The 20,752-nt window shown below is 43.8% G+C and overlaps 2 protein-coding genes across 2 annotated transcripts; one reads left to right on the forward strand and one right to left on the reverse strand.

Moving 5' to 3' along the window:
- Positions 1 to 184: 184 nt before the first annotated feature.
- On the forward strand, positions 185 to 8,801 carry Polr3G (RNA polymerase III subunit G). Its single transcript, XM_084594315.1, has 5 exons — positions 185 to 476; positions 589 to 775; positions 1,246 to 1,367; positions 2,751 to 2,888; positions 8,610 to 8,801. The coding sequence occupies exons 1-5, from the start codon at positions 354 to 356 to the stop codon at positions 8,697 to 8,699; spliced, it is 660 nt and encodes a 219-aa protein (XP_084450441.1). The 5' UTR covers positions 185 to 353; the 3' UTR covers positions 8,700 to 8,801.
- A 4,156-nt stretch (positions 8,802 to 12,957) lies between these two features.
- On the reverse strand, positions 12,958 to 20,675 carry DCTN3-p24 (Dynactin 3, p24 subunit). The gene is made up of 7 exons (XM_084594319.1): positions 20,522 to 20,675; positions 20,386 to 20,461; positions 20,232 to 20,318; positions 19,816 to 19,899; positions 19,675 to 19,733; positions 16,574 to 16,633; positions 12,958 to 13,113 (listed from the first exon to the last, which is right to left on the reverse strand). Exons 1-7 carry the CDS (start codon positions 20,630 to 20,632, stop codon positions 13,021 to 13,023), a joined length of 570 nt encoding a protein of 189 aa, XP_084450445.1. The 5' UTR covers positions 20,633 to 20,675; the 3' UTR covers positions 12,958 to 13,020.
- Positions 20,676 to 20,752: the final 77 nt, after the last annotated feature.

Here is a 20,752-nt window from a genome sequence, read left to right on the forward strand (position 1 = left end):
ACGCGGCCATGTTGTTTTAAGTGATGATTGTTTGGATTGTATAAGCCGCCTGAGCGTATTTAGGAATTGCGGCTTGAAGCACGTTGTCTAAAGGTGTCTTTAAGTTTATTGAGTCATTTAAAAAAGTGTCACAATTTTAATGACTCTCAAAGCCGTATTCCTTTGCGCTGTTAGTTTTCTATACACAAGCGGTGATTGCCGATTTGTCAGATAGGTCGCCGCCTCCTGCAAAATCCCGCCTCGTCTTCCCTGCGCAACACAGATTGTATGATGCGCTTGAGATCCCGCACGTGTTCCCTGCGTTCGGCTTCGGCGGCAAGTGAAAACTACACAAGAAGTCGTATTATTTCACCATGGCCGGGCGTGGAAGGGGGCGCGGTCGTGGGGGTGGAATGTCCTTCAATGTTGAACAACTGGGATTGACACGACAAGAAGCAGCGCTGACATTGTGCCAACAGCCGCCGCCAGCATTCCCGGTTTGTCTGTGATCAGCGTGTCTTATTGTCTGTGCCATGTGATCGCTTCTTGCCAAGGTACCATTGCTGCTCCGTGAAGTGCTCACATTTAGCATTGGTTCACTGTTTGCAGCCTCTGGACTTTTCCCCGGCACCTCTAGTGAATTCGGAGGAGAATACTTACCTTGCAGTTCTCCTTCGTGAGCAGCGCAAAAACTTTCGTGAGTCCAGCTTCAACATCGCACCTTGCAAGCCGCCTCAAATTGTGGAGAGGTATTCCGACCGCTACCAGGTACCGAAGGCGCCTGATGTTGTTTATGGTAAGAGGAAAAACTCTCCAAGTGCAGTGTCTACCGATGATGTTCAGGGGTTCAGACGCGCCCTACGCGGCTGTGTTTACGGACTGTACGATTTGGCCATGCTTGCATGCAGTGTACTATGCTCTCAGATATAAGGGCGTAGTGCTGTTTGTTTTCTAGACGAGTTTGAACCTTCATTTAACCATTTCAGCGCTGCAACGTGGATGCAAAAGTGGATGAAAGTAGATTATTGATCTGGTTTGAAAACATACTGTGGATTTTTACGCTACCCAGGTTTCGGCACGTACTTACAATATGTACTCTACATATAATAATTCATTCCACAGTAGCTCGAGTCTTCAGATTTCACTAAATCATACTGCCTTCTGTGCTTCTTGGGTCAGTGCTCACGACTCGCTCCGATCGGTTCAGCAAAACAGCCCTTACAGTGCATGTGATACTACTATTTTTGATTTATTTTTTTTTTGCAGACTTCTCCTACTTCCCATCTGAACTTAAGGCTACTAAAAGGGCAAAAAGGAAAATTCCAGCCAAGGCCCAGAAGGGACGTGATGCCATTGCTACAGGATTAGACATACAGAAAAAGCTGCAAGTAAGTGCCGAGATGGTGGTTCGAGCAAACTTATCGACTATAGGACAGTGCTACTTTCTGCTTGAGAAACACTGAGGAAACGTGTTATGATGCTGGAAGATGCGCAATGCAACTAATTGATCTCGTAAAGTGGGCATGTTGTAGCAATACTCCACTCATTCTTTTTGTTAGTGAATTGATGTACTGCATCACCGCATTAAACACACTGGTGTTTTAAATTGTTCCGTCTAAATTACAAAGGTCTCTGATTAGGCAGAGTTTAAATGTGCCATTCAAATAAATGCACATAACTTGACTGGGCCTCCCTTCCTCTGTAAGAAAATGTTAAGTGCTTCTGCTGGAAGTGGGACCTCTGAAAAACCATGAAAATGTAAGGATCCCTCATGCTTAGGCACCTAATTTGAGGACCTATGTGCTGGCTATTCTGCTTGGTCTGGATCACTGCAACTGGTAAGATACATGGTTGCAAACGCTGAAGACAGGTTTATTCAATTATTGTTCTTTGTAAAAAATGATTCTCTGGCTCTTTCTGGCACTGCCGACTTTGTCTGGCAGCAAAATGCACATTTATCGACAAGAAAAGTGGCTTTAAATGTCTTCCCAGCAGTTGGTTCAAACTTCCGGCATCCTTTGCCACTGTTTTGAAGTGAATGAAAGCCTAGGCTATGCTCTTGGTTATGCGGCAAAGAATCTGTGTTGATGGCATACATTTTACTACCAAAATACAATGCTGGTGACACTTGTGTTCAGTGGGGGAGGGGGGGGGGGGGGGGGGGGGGCATGTTTTTTAGCTGATAAAAGTGCTCCGTATCAGTGAGAGTGGTCTGTTTGTGATTAGAATGTCGTACACTATCAACACAGGCAAATTTCTATTTCTTATCGGTGTCTCTTTAAGGTGGACATTTGGTTGTCCCAAGCACCGACAGACGTCTAAAAAACATTGTTATATTGATGCATTAATGCTGCTTAGTAGGATGCTTTGAGTGAACATTTGGTTTTCTCTATAGTGGCCTGAAAAATTTCAAATGAAGGTGCACTTCTGTGTATGGTAGGTCCAGTTAATTTATGAGGACAAAGAAAAACCCGCAAGACCAAAATCGCATTACGTACGGTGGAGAAGTTTTTGAAATATTTTACTGTCACCATAATATTTGAAAAATTTCTTTGTTGCTGTGAACTGGTTATGTGTCACCTTCAAGATAAAGCTAGTTTTTGTAAAGTTTTCACCTCCTGAATTGAAACTGCGTGAAATGCAGTATTTATTTTATTAAAAGCCTATGCTTCTTGCTTTGTCGATGTTTTGTGCCGACAAACAGTGTAGTGCTTGGTATATACCCTGTCGTTTTGCTAAGAGTAATGCTTTCATGCCACACGCTGTTGCAGGCTCTGGAAGAGACTGAGGCAGGCGGTGAAAGTGGCGAGGAAGGTGATGAAGAGCCTGGTGAGAAGAAGCCTAAAGAGGGTGATGAGGAAGAAGAGGAAGAGGGAGCTGAGGAGTTAGATGAAGAGGAGCTGGAAGAGGTAAGGCACCTGTGGCCTCTTTTTAGAGTTGGCATCTTTTGCTTGCATGCATTCAATGCAGTGCTGGCCATAACATGGGAAAGATAGGCTTTAACTAAGCTGCATAAACATGCCTGCATGGCCTAGGAGTAGCTTGTGTGACTCGGTATCGAAAGGTCCCAGTGGGTTCGATTCCCATTCCAAAAGTGCTGCCCAGGCTGGCAGCTCCTTCGAATTCAGCCGTCACGTGTGGCGTCGTGGCGTCGCACAAACCGCCGGCATAGACACGATCATGTTGCATGAACATCAGTGCTGTATGAGCCTGGAGGATTCAGACATCGTGCGCGGCAAACATTATAGGTGACTAGTAAGCTCCATGTATCCGACCACACAGACATACGTGGAAACACAGACTGCCAAACATACATGCCACATCAATCGGGAATCTCCGAGAAAAATTCCAGTCCATGAAAGGGGAGACCGTTTGATGCACGCGACGTCACTGCACTAGGTGGGTTCACTTGAGAAACAGCTCCGGGAACAGCTGTCAGGCCCAGGACAACCCAGTGGCTGTTGAGATCGTCGTGATGTGGCATGCACAATGCCAACAGTTAAGCTGGGATCACTGCGTGCGCCGGTGACATACGGCTTCATGTTGGAAACATGCTCTGGAAAAATGTGCACACCGCATGGGCGACGCCCAGGCAGGTCTTCGAGAAAGTATGTCATGGGGCCAAGGTGAGCAATGACACAGTATCGGTCACTGTATCTGGGCAAAAGCTTCGCGGCATGGCCAGTCGTGCGGATGGTGCGACGAACGAGGACCAAGGCACCGGGTCAGAAGGAGGGAACTGGTGGAGCCACTTAACTGACCATTTGTGCACGTGTATCAGCCTTGAATAGGTTGTTCTGCGCATCTAGACGGGTGGCCCGAAGTCATTGGGCGGAGTCAAACACCGACACATTAGGACGAGGAAGCCCCAAATGCACGTCGAGCGAAATGGAAGGTGTGCGGTCATACACAACTGAAAAAGGGGACACATGCGTTGTTTCTTGCGCCGCTGTGTTGATGGCAAAAGCTGCTACCGGGACAAAGCAGTTGCAGTTGGTTTGGGACGGAGTTGTGTAGGAGGCTAGTATGTTCGTCAGGGTGCAATTGATGCGCTCCACGAGGCTGTTGCACTGTGGATTGTTGATTGACGTTGCAGAGTGCTTAATGCCAAAAGAGCGGATAGCTCGCTCAAATTCATATGACATGAAGCAGCTTCCACGGTTCGTTACGGGGCGGCGGAGTGCTCCATGGTGGAGAACAAGATTGCATTTCACAAACAAGGCGGTATGGGCAGGCGATGTAGCTGGGACGAGCAATGCTTCCATCCACTTGGAAAAATGGTCGATTGCAACAAGGACATATCTGTTTCCAGCGCGCGTCTTCGTAAATAGGCCGAAATAGTCCAATCCAACCAATTCGAAAGGTGAACTGGGAGGCAAAAATGGTTGTAGGGGTACTTTGGGCGCCTTCATAAACGACTTCATGTACTGGCACAATGCCACGTAAAGCTTGATGTCACGGTACATATAGGCCAGCAAAGTCGCTCCAAGACCCAAACGTAGGTCTTCCTTCAACCAAGGTGACCTGCCGTGGGAGCGTTGTGTAAGCCGCGCAGCACCTGCGTTCGTAATGCTTCAGGAACCACTGGCAACCTGACAGGAGGTCGGCCCCGGAACCGCTTCACGTGGTACAAGAGGCCATCTTTCACCTGGTAGACCCGGCACAGCTTTGGGTTGCTATGCTCATCACTGGCACTGAGGGAGCGGATGATGGCAGCGATGGCTGCAACCTGGACTTGTGCAGTGCGCAAGTCAGTCGAGGCCATCATGGAGGAAGGATGGTGAGAAAAGAAGTCGGCGCCTTGATGAGCTGCGCCACGTCAATGCACGATGGTGAAATCCCTGAAGTTGCAGGGACCAGCAGGCAATCTTCACATTCAGGTGTTTGGAGGGCTGAAGCCAAGTCAAAAGCGCTATTGTCTGTTACAATAGTGAAGTGGCACCCGTATAGTTAGGGCTGGAACTTCTCGACGGCCCAGACAACGGCGAAACATTCTAGTTCCGAAGAAACGGCGGTCAACATCCGCAAGTTGGCGGCTGGCATAAGCGAGAACCCTCTGGTCGTCAGACTTGTCTTCCTGTAGGAGAACTGCCCCTAGACCATCTTGGCTTGCGTCCGTGTGTAAAATAGTTGGGGCTGATTCATTGTAATGGGCCAAGGTAGGAGGCTGAAGGAGGGCACTCTTGATCTTGGAAAACGAGCTGTTGGGTCTGTGTCCAATCCCAAACAGCATTCTTCTTCAGTAAGGTGGTGAAAGGTGCGCGTCGCTTAGAAAAGTTCAGGATGAAGCGACGGAAATAGAAAGGAAACCTGAGAACTTTCCTTGGGAGTGGTTGGGCTTCGTAAGCCATGAGCGCTTCGCAGCTTTTCAAAGTCAGGACTGATACCATGCCGGTTCACGGCATGACCCAAGTACGTAACTTGCGCAAAACCAAAGAAACATTTTTTCGGTTTCAACTGAAGCTCAGGAGAGGTAAGGGCTTTGAGGACAAGTTTCAGGCGTCTCTGGCGTTCCTCAAACGTGGCTGCATAGACGATAATATCGTCCAGGTAAATAAATGCCATAGTCTATTTCATATGGCCCAGTATGCGGTCCATCAGGCTCTGAGGTCGATGAAACAATGAAGTCAGTGTTTAACGAGTGACTATGGGTTTTTCTGTGACTGCATCTGTCTCCTGCGTGAGTGTGATCCCTCCCCGTATGCTTCTGTCTCCTGAGTGTCGTTCTACCCCGTAACAATATACTTCACTAACTTGAGAATGAATGAGCCCAGCTCCTTGAAACTTGGTAGTTCTTCAAATGTTTGTACTATGAGCCTACCCTGAAAATTTCATTCAAATATCTTGGAAAATAAGTTGGTGCTCAAGGGTTGCTGCCATGCCAAGAAAATAGTTTTCTTTTGCTCAGTTGTAATTTTTAGTGTGCTAGCACTAGAGCTTCCACTCAGCCATTTAAGCCATTTTGTGATGTCTGAAGGCCCTAGGCTCGTGCAGCTGCGACACTCATATGACACACTTACGTCTGTATGTTGGCAGTTTGTGTGATGTCATAGCTGAATTGACAGGAGCCGCTAACTTGGGGAGCAGATGGGAATCGAACCCACTGGCAGCCTTGAATCCTGAGTCTTAACAGGCTACTCATGGACCACGCATGCCTGTTCATACAGCTGGGTTAAAACGGGGCTTTATATCTATGTTTGGGTGGTATTTCACATAATGTGGTAGATTACAGTTGATGCTAAACAGCATGAGCAACCTGAAACTGAAGTAGAAACAGAAGTGCTGGCACATCATTGCTGTATATTACATTGCTGCTGATATGTATTGTGTGCATGTTTTGCGTGCAAAACGCATATTGTGCTGGCCTTAGTATTTTTTTGCTGTCGTAGATCATGTGCTGTCACTGAGTGCAAATCCTCCATTACATTTTGCCATACGGCTCAAGATGTTAAGAAGAACAGAAAGCTTGGCGAGTTGGTTGTTATCCATTTTTTTAACAGTGCGAAAAAGATGAGGGCGTTTACATACACAACAGCACGAGCACTGGCTTTCAAATCAAAATGTTGAAAGTCAACGCTCGTGTTGTGTATGTAAATGTACTAGTCTTTTTAGCGCTGTTAAAAAATGGACTCAAGATGTCTGCAGAACTAAATAATGGACATGGTATTTTTTTGCACTTCACAAGCAGTGCCGAATTACATACCGTATTTACTCGTAATGACCCAAATTTTTAAAATTAATAACACATCAGTAAGCACGGAAAAAAATTTGATAATTTTTTTGAAACAGTCTAAATTTGTTGTACGTTTGCCCATCCAGGAACGTATAAAGGAGCTCGTGATCAGTCGTGATCATGTCACTGTTCTTAGCACAGTTTGCTTCAAAAGGTCTGCTATTACAGTAGAACCTTGGTGATACGAATCTCACGGGGTCGCGAAAAAATTAATATCATCCAAACATTCATATTATCAAAACGAACGAAAATAAGAGCAGGAGCATAAGAAAGGCAGTTGAGCATATCTGTTTACATCCGAGAAGGTTTATTACGGTCGCGCCGTCATAGCTTGCCACCCGCGGCGCACACAGCGCGACAGGCGATCGCTACGTTGGCGACACGCGGGCTGCGTGCCTCCGCGGACTTCTCGCGGCGCATACAGGATGACGAGGTGGCGACGTGGCAGCCACGCAGCCGCCGCAGACTGCTTGCGATGCGTATAGCGCGACTAGCGGTCACGAAGTCTATGACATGCGGCCCGCGTGCGCCGCAGACTACTACTCACGGCCGCGCAGCGTGAAAAACAGTCGCGATGCCAGCGATGCGCGGTCCATCCACTTCCGTGTACTTCTCGCGGCTTGTACAGCATGACTGGAAATGGCTACATGCGGGCCGCGCGGCACCGCAAATTGCTCGCGGATCGCGATCATGCAGCTAGCTGTGTCCAGTCCGTGTGCACCCACCGCGTATGCCGCTGCCAGCTACGACGATTGCCATGTCTGTGGTTTGTGGGCCACGCGCCGCTGAAAGCTTTTCGTGGCGTGAGCCCGACAGAAAACTGCGACGTCGGTGAGGTGCGGACCTCGCGTCATCGCAAAATGCTCGTGATGCGTACATACAGCGTGGCTGGCGATCGCAAAGTCAGCGATGTGCGGGCAGTGCGTAGTGCTCAAGGTTGTGGTCGCAGTTCGCGCGTTCGTATCATCCCGAAATTCGTATCACCGAGATTTTACTGTATTATGGTGTAAACCAGTGGTTTGTACGGTGCCGACCAATCACGGTGAGGTAAAGCGAACAGGCTGAACAGCGCGCATGCTTTCTAAGCATACGCTGGGTCATCTAGGTTCACCGCAGCATCACAATACGTTGGTGCTTGCCTAAGTCTACCGAGTGCATTATTCCCCAGGAACTCTCATGAGGAGATAAACGTGCAGAGATGTTATCGACATGCAGTGTCTTGATGTGCTGCCAAGACCTGCACTGCACAAAGCAATGATGGCGTGAACACGAGGAATGCACTAAGAAAAGCTAATGCTTAAAAAAAGTAAATTCTCAGCTACAAGAGTGAGGAGATGGGTTCCTCTGCGAGTGGGCTTTTTTATGCAAGTAAATATGGTTATTTGGAGCCCTGAATCAGTGGCTTAATCAGTGATAAGCCAGTCATCATTTTCACGAAATAACTTTTGTTCGTTCAGCGTATACACACATAGCCACTTGGTACTCAGCTGAAAAAATCTGATTCTTACTGAAATTCTTGTGAAACCAAACTTCCAAAGGCGCAAAGTTGGAAATTTTAATGCCCGTAAAACTTATTCACCTGACATCAGTTGTGTGGCCTACCTCTACACACAGCACACTAACATGACTGTTACAGTGTTTGAGCTAAACAATCCTATCATCCAGCAAATCCAATAATGGAAGGGGTTTTTGAGCACTCTATGGTGCGTCTATTACAGGAGTAAAGTGTGGTGCTTCCTCTCCACCTCCCGTTGTGCAGCGTCATTTACGCCGCGAGCAGCCCTCATTTTTTGCTTTTAGTGCTGATCAGCGTCACTGTGGTTAATATTTTGCCAATAAGTGCTAACCCACTGGAAAATGTGCTTCTAAACTTCACTGTGTACTATTTTGTTTCTAGGAGACAGACTATGCGTTCAACCATTTCGACAATGGTGAAAGCTACCTCTCAGATGAAGATGACAATCTGGATGACGGTGCTGTGTACTGAGACATATCCATCTCCATTATTTATTGACCTACATGTACTATAATGTGTAGATTTGCTACGAAGCTACCTTTCAAAGTACTATTAAAATAGTTTCACATCTAATTCTGCTGCGTTTGTTCTTTGCAGATATACAGTAATGTAAAAAGGTTTATAAGATGCAGGTGTGCAGAAAAGGTTGTGTTGCATTGCTAGCTAGTCGGCTCATACTTTTGCAGAGCATCCAGCATGCTTGTCCCTTTCCACATGGATGCTTTTTGTTGACCTGCTTCACCTAACTACACAGAAGTAAATTTTCCCCGCAAACCCTCATCCCAAAAACTTTTGTGAATGATTGTACGAGGGGGAGCCATTCCCCCCCCCCCCTCTCCATGCCCAAGAAAAAGAAAGCTGACTTTGTTTAGAGCGCTTCCTGATTGAAATAGAATGTTTTTTTCACTAGGTAGCATTGGTTACCTATGTCGAGAGTCAGTAGTCAGGTGGACATTGGCCTTGAAGGTTGTGCAGCCCAATGTTGTGAACTATCCTGAATGCTGTCAAACACCTGCAAAATCTTGATGTCTAACTACATCGAACAGCGAACTTAAAAAAATGGCCACAGAAATACATGAAATGCTCGAGACTGTCTCTAGAAAAAGAACCAATGAGTCAGCCGAAAGTTTTCGAAGGATTTCCGCAAATACAATGAGGGGATAAGAGTGTGGAAAATCCTCATTCTCGGCCCCCTTGAACGATTTGTACAAATGAGAATGTCAAAATAGTTTGACATTCTCGATGAGGTACATTGCTGCGAAATTCTTTCCCCAACTGCTTACACAGAATCTGGGAAGCAAGAGTCTGGAATCATGCCGGGACATGAAAATTCCATTTGAAAATAGCCCAGTTTTGCTCCTAAGGCTATCACAGAGGACGAATGTTGGTGCTATTATTCATGTGCTAAGAACAAACAAGCTTCCGACCAATGAAAGACTCCGAATTCACCAAGACCAAAAATGTAAGGCAAGCAAAGTCAAATTTTAAACCAATGCTGTCTGTTCTATTTTTAATGTGAGAAGAATCGTGCACTGCAAAATTGATTCCCTTTGGGCAGATTGTTAATAAGGAACTTTAAGCTGATTGGCAAACAATTTGTGAAGAAAACATTCGGAAATGTGTATGTCCGACTACTGGTGTGGAGTCTCCATAACAAAAATGTGCTGGCTCGCACAGCTTTCGTCTGTGACCCGGTAATTAGAATTTGCTTTCTTGGGATAGAACATTGTTCACTCCTCTCCTTATTTACTAGACCTCGCTCCATGCAGTATTCTTTTATTTCTGAGAATGGAAAGAAACTGAAAGGAAAAAAAAAAAAAATTTCCAGTGTGGAGGAGGTTAAAACAGCTTCACTATAGGCACTCTACAGCATCAAACTTGAACAGTTCCATAGATATTTCAAGCCTTGGGAAAACTTATTGGGTAGAGGAATTGTTTTCACTGAAGAGTAGTTTAAAGGAGAAAGAGTACGTTTTTGAGCGAAATGTAAACAAATTGGTGTTTAAATATTGAGTCCATTTATTGGGGGTTCACATGTGTACCTGCACTCATGTGAGCATCTCCACTGATTATGCCATTGTATGAATTTTATGATTTAAACACTTTTGTATTAAGACTGAAATGACAGGTTTGTGTGTAATTTGTAGTGGCTATTTTGCATGACTTGCAAACTTATTGGCACTTGCAAAAATTTTTTCCTCACGAAATTAGGCCAATTTAAGTAAGTCTCGACAAATACTTATTTGCTTTATTTAGGCACAGAAAAAGAAAAAGAATGCTTATTTTGAGCTAAAAATGGTGATCAAAACTTTCAAAATTTGTTGATACCAGCTGTTTTATGCTCTGCACGATTGTCATGTTTATGTGATACTTGCTTTTTTCTTGGCATCTTTCGCGTTTGTGAACTTTATTTGTGCTTTTTCTTTTTACCACTTGCCATGTATTATTTTCTCTTTGTGTAATTAATAAGAGGGGGCCTTTGCAGTTACTGATTTTGGAACCTTGTCGAGTTGCATTCATTCATTGATAATTCTTGTATCCGGTTCCAGAAATACAGGAGACTCGTTCATTTGTCATTGTGGCTGATATGTCATTTGTTTTAGGGAAATTTGTACCTATCAATAGTAATTTGAACCCTTTCTTCCATGCAACCACAGCTATCAGCATAGTGCAACATAAAATATTGGCAAAAAGCACTTGTTTATTCAGTCAGCAATGTCCGACTGGTTGAATGGAATTTATTATTAATATACCAGTTTACCAATGCAGTGAAACAACATTACTTAAGATGTCAAGGGACTGGAGAATGTGCCCAGAATATCTGAAAGTCCAATTATCAAATGGCTGCAAAGAACCTGCTGAAGATCAGCGCACATCATAGAAGATTTAACTAGTGAATAAATTATCAATGGCCACCTGCTTACGAGTAACAACTGTACAACAATTTTGTTTTATTCCATCGGTGTGTTTCGGAGTGCCAAAACGGAACTGCCTCAAAGTGGTAAGAGCCTCCACGCAGTGCGAAGCAGTAGCAATGTAGCCATTCACAAGTAGCAGAGGCCAGAGGCCTGACCCCACTCACAACTAGCTGCTTGTGATAACTGTGCAGTTTCGATGCACAGGAATGTCCACATGCACCCACCAAAGTTAGAGGCATGCATTCACACTTGGCACAGAACCATGGGACGCTTTCTAGAAAATAAAAGACCAGTACCACAGCATTCAATGCATGAAATGGCACACAGCTGGGCCACTCAGCTTTCTTAGCTTAACGCAAGCTTGGAAGATGAAACCATGCGGTGACAACTCTATGCAAGCACTGTGACAATTTTCATACCTTCCGCTGCACCACGTCAATCCCTGCGCGGGCAACAGTGCCCACCATGCAATTGTGGCTTAAAGAGGGATATCTGAAGGTTCACTTGTCATGAACGTGTTTGTTGCCCACCATGCAATTGTGGCTTAAAGAGGGATATCTGAAGGTTCACTTGTCATGAACGTGTTTGTATGTTGGGCGAATATGCAGCCGACTCGGCGCCAGTAACCTGTCGTATCCAACCGTGGCCACCACTTTTTCAGGCACCAGTAGTTTTGAAGGCAAAGATTTTAAACTATACCAAATTTTGGTGGTTTTTTAGTGACAATCAAGACATTACTATACATGGAATTACCACATGGCATTTGTCTATGACTGCTAAACAATTTATAATTTATTTTCTTCCCTCGTCCATTTCATTTCGCAACAGCCTAGCAGTGGCTGTGACCACTACAAAGATCAGTACAATAAGCCACGCAAGGCATGAAGAAAATTGCAATATGATCGGTGCTTCTTCACTCATTGCGTTTCCAGCTCTTGAGGAAGGCTGGTTTTAGCATTATATACCGAATTTAGATAATGAAGCGGTGATTACAATACAACTGTTTTCATGACTCATGTGACCTAAACTGGACCTTTGATGTCGCAGCATAGCTCGGCTGTCGAACCAAAACAGATGAAATATCTTGCAAATCATTACAAAAAAGTAGATGCAACCAAAAATTTAGTCTTTATAAAACTAATTTATTAACTGCAGTTTTGCAATGCATCTAACTATAGGCAAGTGAAAAGAATTTTTAAGTTAGACTGAATTAGCCAAAAGTTCCAATTATAAAACTATGAATCGTCATAAGTCAGTAGTAAATCTGAAATCTCTGAAAGTTCCATCGACCAGGTTACAACCGCTACCAGTTCATCCTACAGACTCTTTTCTCTTCCGGTAGTGGAGCCAGTGTTTGGATCTGAGCAGACTATGTGTGCTTGTACCGGCTGCACTTTGAGCATGACAAATTCAATAAAGCCCGAAAACAGGACATGCTCAATGCACATCCACGCAATGACTGGACAAAGGTGCTCAAGGGCTATGACAGATAAGATTGAGATTGTATTAAGAACTGCTCCTAAAAGGTGAGTTAATGAGTACTCACTAACCCGCCTTTCATGAAATCTGGACTGGACTCGCATATCCTCGCCTAGGCAGATAAACAGAAAAATAATTATTTAGCTAGTTCACTTACAAGACTCTGCAAACTATGGGGAATTTCCAGCTTGTGAAAACTTAATATATCCCTCACCATTTATCTAAGGCCGCAGTTCTGCCTCTACAGCTAAAGTTGCAAATAAATGAAGCTGTCTGTAGAAGAGCAAAAATTTGTGCTCCAACATTTCTCTGAATAGAATGACAGAGTGAAAAAGCATTAAATTAATTTTATTTTGTTTGCCATGCTGCATAATGTCAACTCTTCCCAAAAGATGTCACTCAGATGAGGTGGTTTTTGTGTTCTGCTGTTCAAGCTTGCTTGTCAGAATGGAGTCCCAGAGAAGGAATTGCTTTGATATTGTGTTTACCTGAAAAATAAGAAGCCTGTTAGTATGCACATGTAACCCGAACCACAAGTGTAAAATTTTAAGTTTGGGATAACATTCAGGTAGTAAATAAATAACAAGCAGGAGGATCGGATATGAACTTAAGAAACCCTGAAAGGATATCTATGGTCATATTCTAATGCAACAAACTTTTAAAGGCAGTCTCTGAGTATCCGAGTCAAATTTAAAAGCTCTGGGTGAACCTTGTAATTTACAATTTTTAAAAATTGCTCCTCGCAAGCAATTAGGGCGGCACCTCACTAAGTGTTCTTAGCCGCCCTTGCCCTGGCATGGAGGGGCACAGGCGCAACCATTTTCTTAATTTTTTTCTAGCATATCAGGAAGCTGAGGAAGGACAGGACAGCATCACATCTTATCGCCGATACCTTCAGTGTTAGTGATGCTACCTTGAGAATTTCTGCACTGTGCAGACAATTGACGGAATGCCAATCATTTGAGCGCATTTTTTTTAGGATTAGTAAATATCTTTTCAAGGTCTGCACAACTATATTCCACAACGTTTTTTGGCAATGGAATGAAAGCTACAGAGTCAAAACATGTCCCTTTATACAAAACGGAATGTACTCCCTAGCTGCAATTAATAGTTCTCTCTTAAAGCATCTGTTGATAGCACACAAAATTTAAAGGTACACTAAAGACACCCAAAGATAAGATGCTATGAAAATCTAATAAACTACATTTGGTGACACTGTCGCCGCATATCCAGCAGCAAAAAATCGAATAATTGCTGAGATATTGCGATAAGAAGTTGACGTTTTTTTCTTGTTCCCGCCGGTCGAATTCAAACTGTTTCCTCCGACTACGTAGGTAGTCTGGTAGAGTGGTGCACACTATGACGTAAGTGGAGACTCCGTTATTGCTGGCGAGTCGGCGCGGCCCGCGGTGTCGAACATCCCTCAGGGGCCAACATGGCAACAGCGTACTTGCAATCGACCATCAGCTCACAATGAGTGACGGCCACAGCCGAAATAAATAAAACGATGAAGAGAGTAATTTACCGACCAATGGGCCCATAAAGGAAGAAAAAAAGAAAGCAGAGAGCGCTTGCAATGCACAATACTTTACGTGTTTCTCAAGCTTTTGCACTCCTTCTTGCACTGCGTATAAACAAACCGAGCCCTCGGTCATCGCAATGCTTCCCAAAATGTTTACATACAAATAAGAATTAGTTACCAGCAAAATAGTGTCCTTGCTGCTGTGCTTGCCAGTTTTGAAGCTTTGTCGCAATTTTTTTCTTCAAGGTTCGTGCTACAAGTCTGTGTTCAGCGAAGATTACGTCCATGGTAGCAGAGCATGACCGAAGAGCCGGCGCCCCTAAACTTGCCAGCGCTGTGAAATTCCGCATGTTAAAATGGTTCCAGTGCACAATAAAGTGCGCATAGGCATCCAGAACATAGTTGCAAGTCGTGAGAGCAGGCAGCATGCTCCAATGGTCAAGAAGTTGTAATTTTTAGACTGGCAGCAATGGCCTGTACACCTCGAATGCAGCCGTGACATAATATGCAGAAATATTTCCCGGCTTCTTATGCTCGTTCGTTCAACACATTTATTCAAAAGAGGGAGTAGGCGTAGCTGAGTGGTTAGCGCCGAACGTTGCGGAGCAAGCAGTTGCGAGTTCGAATCCAGCTGGTGGTGGTGCTTTTTTTTTTCTTTCTACAAATTTTTTTTTTTTTTACCTTTCTTTAATGTATTTGTGGTGCTTCATTATTTTTAGTTTTTACTTTTATCCGAGGCCCTTTTTTCGCCGGGCGACTAACGCAATAGGCAAGGATGCAATAGGGGAACAATGACATTTGGAATAAGATCGACGCTCTCCTTGGTATGAGGGGCAAGTATGTCCCTTTTGTTTACGATGCCTGCAAATAGCACGTTGAAGCTCTTGTTGCCACAGTATGTGGGACAGATGTGCCATGATTTAGTGAAAAATCGAATGATAATGCGTTTTTCCTTCACTTAGCATACGTATGCTTTTCGTGGCGTACGTAGCTGCAGTCGAGCAGTCAGGTCAGGGTTAACGGGAGCTCGCAGTCGAAGTGGTGACGGCGGCGATATATGGTTCAGAAGTGTGAACGAAGAAGCGTGTCGGCAGCAGCGGATTTCGCTTGCTCGCGCCTCCAAATGCTCAAATGTGAACGAGCCAGGCGCATCTGCTGCTCCAAGCTCGTAATTCAGGCGCTGCAGGTCCAAACTTGAAACTATCCGAGCACGCACGAAGTGCCTGAGGAAACTGAAGTGGGCACCTGTGGCACTTGCAAGTATACTTTTGTATTTGCCTTGCAACATTTACATTGTCTTTTCGGCGTCGTTTACATATGATGAAAGAGTGTTATCATATTCAAGACAAAACCTACGACCGCATTCAAACGGGCAATGTAATTCGCATTTGTCAGCCTCCGGGATCCCTAGCGCGTCACGTGATTTGTAGTTGCGAGTTTCGGCTGTGGCGGCGATACCTGTATTTCTGTTCTTCCTCTTCACTACCTTATAACAGCTCTGTTTTCAGTAAGAGTGGATTTTCTGTAAACAGGAATTGGCATGCTATCGATGCAAGCCCACTTCAATTTTCTCTTTTGTGTCCCTTTAAGACATGTCTAACGTAACTGCCAATGTTAAACATTAGAGAGCCAAGGCAGAACAGTCTCCTTGACTAAATGAATTTTCTCAGGACGCCTTGTTACAAGATGCTCTATAGATGGCAAAGCAAACTTTTGGTATGCTTAAACACTGCCGCACCTCCTACTTGTCGTTCACTACCACCTGCTTATTATGTGAATGACTTGGACGACTTGCTTTGGTCAATTTCTTATTTTTTTTTTTAAATTCACAATGGCATTTGCTTTCAATGGTAATGCAGTTGTACATAATTACTAACTCCTAATTAGCATAGTCTTAATTACTATTATAGTATCACGATGCATTCACCAGGCCCCTATCTAGTACAGCCGAACCAACAGGCCCTCATGGCCTATGAGTGGCATGTCTGTCTCGCACCTAAACAGCCAGAGTTCAACCCTGTACCCACTTTAATCAATGCCAATCAATTTATCAATATTCTTGTTTCACTAGGTTACAGGAATGTATTCACCAATTTCGACTTCATTTGGACCTTTTTTTTTTCTCGGATAGTCCTGCCTCTTAAAGTTTCTCGGATTATTTGGTCATGAACGATGAAGCTTGCACTGGCGTCGCCGACACCGCTGGGTTATCTGCGATGCAGGGACTTTATTCTACAATAAAGTTTCTCAGGGTGCCTTGTTATAAGAAGCTTTCATTGATGTCACCAACTACACTAGCAATGGAAAAGATCAACCATGCAGGAAGCACAACAAATAATGTAAATTTTAAGCTATTATAAGAGGCAATTTCACTTGTGTGCAACTTTAACACAGATTCCATGATTGAGAAGACAATGAGTACATACCAGGTCATTGTAAGTTGCTAGCAGATGGTGCAGTTTCCTGGTCTGCTCGTCAGCCTGTTCCTACATGATAATAACGTAAGGTCAGCCTAGACTTTTATGAAATGCACTAAATTACTTCCATATGTACATAACTTTAAACGTGCAATACAAAAATTACAGCTGATATCTAATAAAAAATAACTAAAGGAAACAAGGCTCAGCATTGGACTAGTGGGAGCTTGCCCTCGAATGCCAGCAGATAACTTGCATGTCTACAGTCGTGCCTTGATGATAGGGACACTTTGGTTCCTGAGCAAAACAGTCCTATAAAGGAGTATAAACACCAAATTTTGGTTGCATATTTCTTCTTGCTAACAGTGTGCATGATTATTTTCTCACCTGCTTCAGTTTCAGCAGCCAAACGATAGTTGTGACATCAAAGTCAATTCAAGATTATGTGAGGGAAACAGTGATAAAATCACTGATTCATCACTAGTTGTGATTCCTGTCTTTAAGGTAGGCTGGACTTAGAATTGTGCTGAAACAAATGATAGAAGAATGATTATATGGCTAATATAATATGGCTATAATATGGATTATATTATATACTGACATCACAGGCATTGCTCGGCTGTTGCAACCGGAGCAAGTGAGAAAATAAATTAGATTATAAATTATTTTGTAGTCGTCGGCAAATATCATGGGATGATCCATGTACAGTAGTGTCTTATGCATTGTTGCAAGGAATAAAACACAAACCAAAAAATTTAGTGTCTATATTCCTTTAAGTATGTCATCTGCAACAAAAAACAATATCGACAAGAATACTTGTCTTTCTCTGTTTCATTGATGCACTCCTTATGTATTAGGTCGCAGCTGCGAACTTATACATCTTTAATTCACATGGGTGTAATGTCAATGTTTCTTTTGGTGTGGCTCATGTGGTGTCGTTTATGTATGCACTCAGGGATGTGGATGATCTTTGCAGGAGAACTGTCATCTTACCATGTCTCCCGCGCCACCAGGGGCTGCAAAATGCACTTCGTGTTTTAAGGTGATGGCAGCTAGGACAATACAATTCAAGGGCTCACAATATTGTTAATTTGAAGAAACTGCAGTGTGAACCGTGCTGTTTGTTTCCTTCATACTAGAAATATTTTGGGCCCTTGAATTGTATTGTCCTAGCTGCCATCACCTTAAAACACGCAGTGCAGTTTGCAGCCCCTAATGGTACGAGATGTCTGACATGGCAAGATGGCACCTCTCCTGCTAAGACCGCCCACGGATGTAGGTAAAAAATGTCCACGGAAAAAACGCCCCTTGAAGAAGCGGCAACTAGGAAAAAACATCCCCAAGGCAAAAACTGGCCCTAAAAATGATTTCTTCCAAAACTCGCATCAAAAAAATAATAATAGTAATAAAATAAAGATGCTTTTTATGTCATTTTTCCTTGGCTTCGAGTTAAATGTAATCATCATTTGGAACCTGCGTCCTCTGGGCGCCTGAGAGTTACAAAAACTGCGTAAAAGCATGGTGAAAGAGCTAGATGGCTCTTTATATGTTACATGGTTCCGAGCTCCGCAGCTCGTTAAGTAATCATAAGACCGGTCTAATCAGCTTGGTAATGCCCACTGAGAAAGGTGCAAGCGGATCAGCGTGTGGTGGACTCAGGGAACCACTCAAAGCAAAATACGTCACTAGAATTACCTTCCAGACCTTCCGGTGACGAGGTTCAATCGCTTTTCTGATGATGGTGTAGAATGGTGATAAGGGTGATGATGGTGATGCTTATTCAGCTGTGCACCATGACCACCCTAAAGCATAATTCCAAGCTTCTGGTCCAGTAAAGTCTGTGGTCATCTCGCCTTTTCCCCGCAATGCGAAGAAGAGGCGCTGCCACTGTATTATCACTGCCATCATATTCATTTTGTTATAAATGCCCGCATCAGTTTGATGTTCGCGGTCAATTCCAAACTGACAAGTGAAACCGTTGTAATAAAGTTAACATACATCATTCATCATTGCAGGTCGCCATGTTGAAGCGCAGTCTACGTCCTATAGCGCAAGACTTCAGTCCCCATTTGGGGATTCTTTTCTTACTTCGCATATAGGGACATTTTTTCCGGGGACGTTTCTTCTGGGGCCATTTACTTCAAAGGCTTTTTTTTCCGGGGACGTTTTTACCGGATCCCGACAGCCCACATCCCTGAACCAGCCGTATGCATTTTATTTGTACACAGTTGGCTGACATGGCTTTGATCATATAACAAGCTGCCGAGGGAGCTTCCCTAGGAGCTATTCATGCAATGTGACAAAATAAAAAAGGCATGTCAACCAGGCACCTTTGCATCATAAAACATGAAACCAGAAAAAAAAAAAAAAAAAAAAAAAAAAAAAAAAAAAAAAAAAAAAAACTCATAAGTACTTGGCACTCTCTTTGGCTCTTAAAACCTGTGACGTAGCAGAGGTGTGAGCTCTTTTGGCTTCACCTTCATATCTCTGTGGCTCGTATCCTGCGCTCAGAACACAAGAAAGGGTACATCTAATCTGAATGCTCAAGATTCTGTTCTTGTCACTGTCCATATTAATGTAACAAAAATACACGGGCCTCATTGGGCTGAGTGCATTTTTGTCTTGTCCACTGACGCAACAGTGTGCTTCAGCAGAGCATAAATACAATGAAGTTTGGTCCCCAGAAAAACTACCACAAATATGAACTGCCCATATTAATGGGGTCATTTTATAATAGTAGGTGTAACTGCACTACATAGTCCAGGCTCGATACAAGTCTGCTGTTATTTCTGGTTCCCAATGAGCCCAGCTCATCATGTAATTTGTGGCACTCTGTGTCCAGTTTGCAGCCAGCAGGAACCGTCCAATACAAATTTTAGCTTAAACAGCAGAAAGACACAACACAGAGAAGAGGAGAGCACAAGACGAGGTGCTCGTCTCTTTTCTGTGTTCTGTCTCAGCAGGTTTTAAGATGAATCAGTACTAACTCACCAAGTCATCAACCTTGTACAAATTTTAATTGTGCCGACAGATGCTGGTATGGGCGCTATAAGACCGTTTTTGTTGAAATTTCATTTTTGTAAATGTTCGTTTGCTCATTTGTGTCATACCTGCTGTTCAAGTTGAATAGCGGCTAGTGCTGAAACCTTGCCAATGTGAGTTGGTGCATCTGTAGAATAATAAAGAGTAAACATTAGCAGACAAGAATGCGTTACAAAAATGAAGAAATGGACAAAATGCAAGATATTCACCTTTAATGTGAGTGCTGTCAAGGACTGGCTTAAGGTCCTCCATCTTTTGAAAGGCAGCTATTATCTGTCGGATTCTGTCTTCCTCTAATAAGCAAGACAAGTTCAACACATTTTCACACTAGAAACGAACCTTTTCTGTGAGCATGTCATTGTAGGCATGGGTACACTGCATTCACTGACTGTAGCAAGATAGCTTTCTCATGCCTGTTTCTTCGCGTGTTCCCACCTACATACATTCACACCAATTGCCAAAGCAAAATTTCATGCATGCATGATACAATTATTATTATTATAGTAAGATCTCATTCGGCAAATTTCAAGCAATCAGGTGTTTCATCTCACCTATCTGTGCAATTGTGCTGCCCTCAGTGAACTTAAATACCGGCATATTAGTCAGAAAGTTCTCTACAACTCACCTGCTAAAATCAGCTGGAGCTTAGCACCCTCTGTCAAATCGGCTCGGTCCTGGAATTCAGCGTCCAGGTACTTGTCAAGTTCGTCAGCTGAAAGTGTTTCGAGAACAGCGTTATGACGGTGAAGCATTTATTAAAATCCCTTGCCAACACGCACTTTTTTTAAGTACTGACAGTTTCTCCCGAGAAGCTACGGCAGCTTGTATCTTCGAGTTGACGTTGAGCAGTACTTCCTGCAGTAAGGAATAGTACGTAGCAACACGCAACGTATGACACTAAATGGGTTTCGTTACCGTTATGTTGGATTTATTTGGTAGCTCTTTCGTCGGATCGCAATCTGTCAGACGCCTCTCTAATGCTTCTATGCGCTCTTCAAGCATCTTCAGTACTTCGGGCGTCGCCATGTTCACACCCAACTGATAGATCAACTGCAAAGACGCTGGTAACAACACGCGCGCCACCTCTGCCTTCTGCTCTTTGGCTTCATTCTTTTAGCTCGTTAATCTCTCTACAGCACATTGCTT

The sequence above is a fragment of the Amblyomma maculatum genome, chromosome 2, assembly GCF_055883805.1.
Source record: "Amblyomma maculatum isolate TAMU_Amacu chromosome 2, ASM5588380v1, whole genome shotgun sequence".
Classification (NCBI taxonomy): Eukaryota; Metazoa; Arthropoda; class Arachnida; order Ixodida; family Ixodidae; genus Amblyomma; species Amblyomma maculatum.

What these genes read in the sequence shown, in the direction of transcription:
- DCTN3-p24 (XM_084594319.1), bottom strand. Translation starts at nt 20,632, where the DNA reads ATGGCGACGCCCGAAGTACTGAAGATGCTTGAAGAGCGCATAGAAGCA. An exon ending in ACTGTCAGTACTTAAAAAAA is followed by an intron (nt 20,319 to 20,385) that starts GTGCGTGTTGGC and finishes AAACACTTTCAG; the next exon opens with CTGACGAACTTGACAAGTAC. An exon ending in CTATTCAACTTGAACAGCAG is followed by an intron (nt 16,634 to 19,674) that starts GTATGACACAAA and finishes ATTATCATGTAG; the next exon opens with GAACAGGCTGACGAGCAGAC.
- Polr3G (XM_084594315.1), top strand. Translation starts at nt 354, where the DNA reads ATGGCCGGGCGTGGAAGGGGGCGCGGTCGTGGGGGTGGAATGTCCTTC. An exon ending in AGCCGCCGCCAGCATTCCCG is followed by an intron (nt 477 to 588) that starts GTTTGTCTGTGA and finishes CACTGTTTGCAG; the next exon opens with CCTCTGGACTTTTCCCCGGC. An exon ending in ATGAAGAGGAGCTGGAAGAG is followed by an intron (nt 2,889 to 8,609) that starts GTAAGGCACCTG and finishes TTTTGTTTCTAG; the next exon opens with GAGACAGACTATGCGTTCAA.